Source organism: Oncorhynchus masou, chromosome 3, assembly GCF_036934945.1.
Source record: "Oncorhynchus masou masou isolate Uvic2021 chromosome 3, UVic_Omas_1.1, whole genome shotgun sequence".
In the NCBI taxonomy this organism is placed as follows: domain Eukaryota; kingdom Metazoa; phylum Chordata; class Actinopteri; order Salmoniformes; family Salmonidae; genus Oncorhynchus; species Oncorhynchus masou.
This window is the reverse complement of record NC_088214.1, coordinates 23,864,714-23,873,068: the sequence shown is the minus strand read 5'-3', so window position 1 is coordinate 23,873,068 and position 8,355 is coordinate 23,864,714. Positions and strand designations below refer to the sequence as shown.

The 8,355-nt window shown below is 41.1% G+C and overlaps 1 protein-coding gene across 1 annotated transcript; it reads right to left on the bottom strand.

Moving 5' to 3' along the window:
- Positions 1 to 255: 255 nt before the first annotated feature.
- Positions 256 to 6,965, bottom strand: LOC135507911 (aquaporin-4-like). Its single transcript, XM_064927699.1, has 5 exons — positions 6,766 to 6,965; positions 5,404 to 5,821; positions 4,984 to 5,145; positions 4,271 to 4,351; positions 256 to 806 (listed from the first exon to the last, which is right to left on the bottom strand). Exons 1-5 carry the CDS (start codon positions 6,852 to 6,854, stop codon positions 531 to 533), a joined length of 1,026 nt encoding a protein of 341 aa, XP_064783771.1. The 5' UTR covers positions 6,855 to 6,965; the 3' UTR covers positions 256 to 530.
- Between the last annotated feature and the right edge of the window lie 1,390 nt (positions 6,966 to 8,355).

Here is an 8,355-nt window from a genome sequence, read left to right as displayed (position 1 = left end):
TTCTAATGATCAATTAGCCTTTAAAAATGATACACTTGGATTGGCTAACACAACATGCCATTGGAGGGATGGTTGCTGGTAATTGGCCTCTGTACGGCTATGTAGATATTCTGTAAAAAATCAGCCGTTCCCAGCCACGATAGTCATTTACAACATTAACAATGTCTACACTGTATTTCTGATCAATTTGATGTTATTTTAATGTATAATTATTTTCTTTTTCTTTCAAAAACAAGGACATTTCTAAGTGACCCCAAACTTTTGAACGGTTGTGTATATTATCCAGTTACTTCAAAAATGTTGAGGAAGGCTCACCACCATGTACAAGACTACACATGCATTGAGAGGAAATGCACCAATCCTATTCTGCCTGAGAAGTGAGTCTGTGTGGGTTTAGTTATGGGGATATGGGGTTTGGGGGTACGGGCTTATGGTATGGGTACAGGGGTGGAGGACCCAGAATCAAAGTGTCTCTCTCTGGATCTCCTCCTGCTCTATAGGTTGGTCTCCCTCTCCAGTGCCCGTGGTAGTCATACAGAGGACAGCACCTCGGCCGTCGAGTCCAGGAAAGGGTCCTTCTTCTCCCCCTTCTCCAGGTCGATGTGGTGGATGGAGCCTGGCTTGATGATCAGGTCGTCTGGTTCCGTCTGGTACATACTGCCCTCCACCTCCCTGTACTTCCCCAAAGCTGGATCCTTCTGGAAGACTTCGCGGAACATCTTCTTCAGCTCAGGGTCAGGGCAGAACAGATATTCATAGAGGGCAGCCGCCATGATGCCACCCAGGATTGGACCAACCCAGTACACCTGCAAGACAGGTAAGGTAAAACTCTGTTCAGACAAATAGGAACCTATAACCACAGACAGAGCTAGGGGATACCGCGTTATGACAGAGCTGTCATACATTATTAGACCAGATTTCATGTCTTGTCATGTCTGTAAAGAGGCAGCAGTCATTGTTTATGGGCATTCTCATTGGAGCCAGGTACCTTTAGGTTCTGCCAAGTCAAACATTTGTCATGGAGACAGAGAGAACACCTGTCAGATATGACACCACTCAGTTCTGAGGAGCTTTCCTAATTATACCCAAGACCCAGATAAACACACACACACACCATGCTGTTCCACGCTACTATGAACACCTCTGTGACAATAATTGCCCTGTATAATTAATTAAAGAAACATATGCTGTGGGTAATGTCCAGAACACCTGTCTTTAGTTGTCTATACCACAGATGTGCTTTTCATTTTATTCTGAAATAGGAAGCTGAAATTAATGAATCTATACCTAGTAGCAAGGTCAAGTGAACCATTGATGACACATGTTTTTTAAGAGCATTTCCTGACCATTTCAATGTTTCTCTACCTATGAAGCACTCTGTGTTTCTATGGATTGCTGATGTCAGTCTATAGCGCTCATGCCCTCTATGGGGGGTTAAGATGTCCTTGATCAACACTAGATGGGATCCTTCGTAGCTGCTATGGCATGGTGATATGCACTGTGACCTTATTAAGTTTCAGTATGCCCCCCTACCCCAACCGTTGCCCCCCACTTATAATGATATTTACAACATTAGCTACTGGAGGACAGAGATGGCCTGAACACTTATCACACAATGATGCACTAACCTAAACTATATAAACAAAAAGCACACATGAAAGTATACTACAAGCTCTTTATTAATACACTGCTGTAATAACTGGCATCTGTTTACCCCATGTCTTCACAAACAAATAGCTTGTGATTTCTGTGTAATGCTCAGATTATGACATTTCAGTGGAGTGACATTTTATATTCAAACATGAAAAGTCACTTCACTTTAGGCTTGAAGTTCTCTGTTCATTTGAAGTGTCCAGGCTTTAACAACTAAAACATCAATGGATGGTCAATGTTTCCATATTATTTTTTAGCAGTGGTGGCATATTTTCTTTCTTTGTAGAATGACTGTGTGAAGGTCAGTTCTGGTGTCTTTTTAAAAGGACATTCTACTCCAATTCAATTAAATAAAATGATGCTGGCACGATCTAAAATACGATTTGCCCATCCATAAAAGTGTTCAATAACATATTGGTCCATGCCTGGCAGGTGTGCTATTTAGCAAAAAGCATTAGGCTATCACCTGGCTGGCACAGTGGCTAAATAATAAGAATGGGAATGCCCATCTTCTTTTACCCCATTGGGCTAATCATTAGCTAGCTTACAAACTCTAAACATTATCTTGTTGCTAGATAGCATCATATTGATGACTTGAATGTCCCAAAAATATAATGCAGGCCTATCTGTTACACTTTACCCATGTAACATTGGGCCCTGGTCAATGTGAAAAGCAAGACCTAAACGCACCTAAACCATTCTGTTGATACTCCTGTTTGAAAATAATGCAGTTCACTCATTATTAGGAGTTGAGAAATAAAAACATGTTGTAAAAATGGAAAGCTGGGATCCTCCTCTTTTAACAATGGCCATTAACCCAATTCAAATGTGAGTATTTCCCGTGACAGTGCAGTGGCTGGGTATATGCATATCAATGCATGTTTTTCTCGCTGTGGCACACACAATTTAAAAGCATAGAATGCAACAAGCTAATTGAAAATGTAAACTATTCTACTATGGGGTTATTTGATTGTTGGCTGAGGATAAGTAAATGTGGCCAATAGCGTCTTCAAAGTGCATCTTGGACCAAAAAAAAATGTAATGTTCATTTTTCTTGGTGTGTCTGCAGCAATTGTATAGTAGTGGCAAAGCCTGTGTGAGCAGTCAGAGAAGTAGGTGCACAAGATTCTCTTATGCCTTGACGATACGGGGCGGGCGACACGGGGTACAATACCAGTATTCTGATTAGATTTTCATTAGATATTGTTGTAGACAAAATTCACACAACCTAATCTAATCCTGGCTCTCATTTGGCTCATACAGTAGGTGCCTGCAGGCCTCAGCCCAATGTAATCCCTGCCCTTCACCCACAACTGTGTATGAGTATGCCAGCTAGCACATAATGTTCTGAGAACCATATGTTTCTTGGAGCTTGGTGAGAGCATGGTTGTCCTATATTTATTTTGCATACAACCTTCCCACAATGTTCTGTTCTGGGAATGGAACATTCTCAGCACATTTAAGCAACTTTATTTTCTTGGAATTTCATTACTTTAAGAGAATGTTTCCTAAAAGTTCAAACATGGTTACATTTAATTACATTTTTGGTAATGTTCTAGGAACATTCTCCAACTGGTTTAACATTGGGAATGTTCTCAAATCGTTCAGAGAATATTAAGAAACATTCTTCTGTGGGAATTTCATTACTTCAGCATAACGTTTCCTATAGGTTTCCTCATGGTTCTATTTAAAGTCATGTTCACAAATTGTTCTGAGAATGATAAGAAACATCTCTCTGTGAGAATGTCATTACGTTAGCATAATGTTTCCTCATGGTTCTATTTAAAATAATGTTCACAAATTGTTCTGAGAACGATAAGAAATATCACTCTGAGAATTTCATTACTTCAGCATAATGTTTCCTACAGGTTTCCTCATGGTTCTATTTAAAATAATGTTCTCAAATTGTTCAGATATCATTAAGAAAATACATTCTTCTGTGGGAATTTCAATACTTCAGCATTGTTCTCAGATCATGAAAAAAACTTTCCATAAAAAACACAAGAACTTTAGTAACGTTCAAAGAACATTCTAAGAATGTTATTTATAACCATATAGTTTATCCTTCAAATACCATCTCCCAATGCGCCCTGTGTGTCTGCGGGAAAGAGCGATTTTACAGCTAACTAGCCACTTCACATGATGATATTATCTTTGGTATTATTGTATGTAGCTACGCTTGCGAGCCCAGAGAGAGCATTTCCATGTGTCCTATCTGTACTTGGAGTTCAAAATAGTTAATTCAAACAAATCTAGAAGTGGAATTGAAACCTTCAATTAAAGTTAAGGAAGTTTCAAAAACCTCCATATAACCTAGAATATCCGTTCTCAGTTAATAAAACCTTCAAAGAAAACTTTCAGCGAACCGTAGAAAAACATTCTCAGATCCTCCTTGCAATATAAAAATGTACGTTCCCAGAACAGGCAACATTTTTAGTTCTGTTCTCAGAACTTTTAAAAATGTCCAGTTTTGCCATTTGGGAAACTTATGGCTTCATTCCCAGAACCAATGGGAAACCAAAAATGTACTGTATGTTTCCACAACTTCCAAGGATCCAAATATGTTATCTTGGATGGGCCTTTGAGGGTGAGAAGGCTGCAGCAGTATCTTTCTTACCCAGTGGTTCTCAAAGTTCATGGTGACGACTGCAGGTCCAAAGGAGCGAGCGGGGTTCATACTGGCTCCTGTGTATGGAATCTAGAACAAAGCAGGGCATAGAGATGCTAACATGAGGGGACTGTAGAGAGAGAGAGACATGGAGCAAGACCTAGCCAGAGCTGCCACAACATCTACAGTAGCGTATTGTTCCACATGAATTCATAAAGTAGATCATAATAAAATGAAACCTATATAATTGTGGGAATGGTAGTTTAAATGCAGGTATTCCATAGGTATACAAGGTACGAGTTTAGCAGGGATAATCTAGTGGCATGTAAGCAGCACATTGAAATCAAGCTGTGCTGTGAAGAGGGGTAGGTAGCATGTCACTTTCAGGAGCATTCGTTTGCTCAGTGTGGTTTAGGTAGTTCCCTAGTGATTGGTTGCCATGGAGTTGCAACAGCGGTACCCATTGAGGATGTGTATGTGAGAGCAGGTCTGAGGAGACATTTGTATATTCTACTGTACTGTGAACTAATGTTCTATGGTATACCTGTTGTACTATTTCACCATTATGATGATTAAAGTACAAACTACATCATCAATCTACATCAACACAATACACATTTTATTCCATAGATGCATTGATTTAAATGTAATGTCTGACTCTTGAGGCCTTCAGGTTTGCTCTAATTCTAGCACTAATAATTGAGAGATGGAATCACACTCACTGCGAACAGATGACCGATGGCTACAGCGAATCCGATGGCGAGGCCAGCCGAGCCGTTAACAGAGCGTTTGGGGTCACAGGTGGCGAACACCGTGAAGACCAGCTCGAAGGTGATCAGGAGCTCCACCAACAGGCCGCAGCCCACGTTGAGCTTGGGGTTCACCTGGGAAACAAGAGTAAGAGTGACTGAACAATACTTTTCATGACAAACTATCCCAGACCTGTGTTCAAATAGTATATTTTCAAATACTTTAGCTGTGCTTGATTGAGCTTGCCTGATGGAATAGTCCCAAAAGAGCTAAATAGATTCAAATACTATCTTATGCACGGCTCGGCTGGCCTAGTGTCAACCCTGACTGTTGCTATACTTGTTTGGCTATAATACAGATTCTGTGATTACAGGCCGATCTATATGTTTTACCATAGTCACCCCCAGGCCCCCTCTGACAGACACTGGTGTCACCAGGTAGAGGAGCCCTGCCCCAGTGATCGCCCCCAGGCACTGGGCAGCTAGGTAGAACACACCCTTGGCCAGGCTCAACTTCCGGGTCACCACCATGGCTGCAGTGACTGCCGGGTTGATGTGGCCACCGCTGATGTGACCAAAGCACTGCACCATTGTGGCAATGGACAGCCCGAAGCAAAATGAGATGAGGACCAGGTCTGCAGGGGGAGGGTTGTCTGACTCGGCCGCCCAATTGATGGTGGAGCCCAGGCTGAGGAGGACGAAGATCATGGTTGCTAGGTACTCAGCTGAGACAGCCCTCCAGAAGTTCTTGGTCCAGATTCCTTTGAATGCCACCATCATGGGATGCTGGTTACACGCCGACAGGCAGCTCCTGGCAAAGTATTAATAAATATATTAATGAAATGATTATCCTCAGTTGAAAGATATCTGTCTGCATGCCTTGACATTCACTTAGCCCTTCCAGGGAAGGGAACTTGCTCCTGGACACAACATTTATTACTCCACTAGGGAATTGAACCAGTGACACTATGCCAGACAGCACAGAGGGATGCAATATGTAATTTTGCAATCAATGAGTTTATAGTAGACTACTTTCAAATTGTGGTTACACTTGGACTCTAACGATGGACTAGGTTCAATGAGGATAGAGAAATGGAGAGAGTGAAAGAGAAGAGGGGAGGACATAAAGATACTTGATAGAAAGAAAGAGAGTGAGACAGAGAGGGGAGGGGGTTGTCAAATAAAACAGGTGACTCTCTTGGAAGCTGCAATATGTCACATCCTTGACCCATAGACAACCTAAACCCAGTGACCTAATGATTGACCAGAACTCATATTTGACTTTTATGACTTATATTATATATCAGAAGATAAAATGTTTGATGGCTATATCATATTTAAGTCTAACAAGTTAAATATGTCATCAATAACATACATTTATTTACATGGATAAGTGTGGCAAATGCTTCCATGTTTTATAAATAGGTTATGCATTAACTGAGGATATCAACTCACTCACACCTCACATCTTGTCTTGAATTTATGAGGGTAAAAACAATATGCATTAACATGGCAAATAACTGGTTTGCATTGTGTTCTACCCCGTTATTATTTCTCGAATAACAACAATAATAATAACAATAATTCTAACGACATTTAGAACTTACCATAAATAAATACTAGATCTCCCACTCTCCTCTATTGCTTTCTCTTCACTCATTCTGCAACAATCCGATTGAATGAAAGAAATGTCTCCCTGTTCTTTGTACTGCACAATAAATAAATCCAACAAATAGTCCCAAAATGTCTACTTACAGACAGGCAGCAGTTGGCTGGTAATGACACAGTGCGAGACGGGAGGAGAAAGTAGTAGTGGGTCTGTCCGATGAAAATGATCCATGCATTGTGCCGTGGATTGCATCCAGGAGCTTTATTGCGTTAGTAATGGGGCATCACCCCCACGAGAATTAAGCAAACAGCTTGCAGAGGAGGAGGAGACTTCAGTATCAAGGGCAGAGCAGTTCCCGCCCACGAGATAACTCTTGCAGAAATCTTGCATAGAGTGATGGAGTCACCCGACCAACAGCAATATTGTTTTGTCCTCCTAGCCTACTCAGAACTGTTGTTCTTATCAGAATTATAAACATGCTGAAACAAACTAAATATTTTCCCAATTGTAAGAGAAGGGTGCAATTGCTGCATGCAATTCGGTGCGTTCCTGCATGTGGGCATTCCTGCATCTGTTTTTGACCATTCTGCCTGCCCTGTCACACCACCCTGGATTACTGACCCCTGCCTGCCCTGACCCTGAGCCGGCCTGCGGTCTGTTCTTTTCAGACTCTGCTCTGAACTACTGACCTTTGCCTGCCCTTGACCTGTCGTTTGCCTGCCCCCCTGTTTTTGTAATAAACTTTTGTTACTACGAAACTGTCTGCATCTGGGTCTTCTCCTGAGCCTTGACAGTTGGTTTGGAAAACAGTATCGCTAGCGAGGATTAATAATGTATCTAAACATTAAAACAGAGCTTGGAGATTGTAGCCAACTGTCCTCCTAGGAGGCCCCCTTGTGCTCTCAATATAGCTATATTGTCTCAAGACACAAAATGATTGCAAGGATTACTCAATCAAAGTAAAGAGGTGATGGTTACCTAACTCTATAGTGCTATTGGTGACGTCAACCCAAATGAGTTTTGATTGAAGTGATGGCTGCCCACTAAGCATTTACCCACGATGTCTTTTGGACGTCTTTTTTTGCTCATGTCTGGAACGGGTGTCTTTATTTTTTATTTTTTTTGTGCAGTCCGGACTTGATTTCAACATCCAAGGACATTTATTTTTGGTCTGGTTTTTATTTGGTCCAAACATAGATGTCTATAATTGTTTCAGATTTGGTCCGGTCCAGACCAAATCTGAACCAATCATGGACATCTATTGTTCATATGTTTGGACAGCACAGTACAGCGCTATACAGTACAGCACAGTAGAGTACAGTAAAGTATAGTGTACTGTATTGTACCCTACTTTACTCTAATGTACTCTTCTCTACAGAATTAAACTGTACTATACTGTACTCTACTGAATAAAACCTGACTGTCCTGTACTTAGCAGTGCTCTACTGTACCGTACTATAATGTGAAAACAATCTTGACATCTATGATTCATTCAGGTTTGGATCTAGTCTGCAGTGATTTGGTTGGGGGCAGGGCTCATTTGAATAATACCCAGCATGCGTTGCAACTGTTTTTACATTTACATTTTTGTAGTTCAGCAGACGCAATTACCCAGAGTGATTTACCGTCAGTGCATTCGACTAAGGTAGATAAACAACATATCACAGTCCTAGCAAAAAATATCTATAACTGTTACTGAGAAAAATGATCTATAACTGTTACTGAGAACAGCGCAG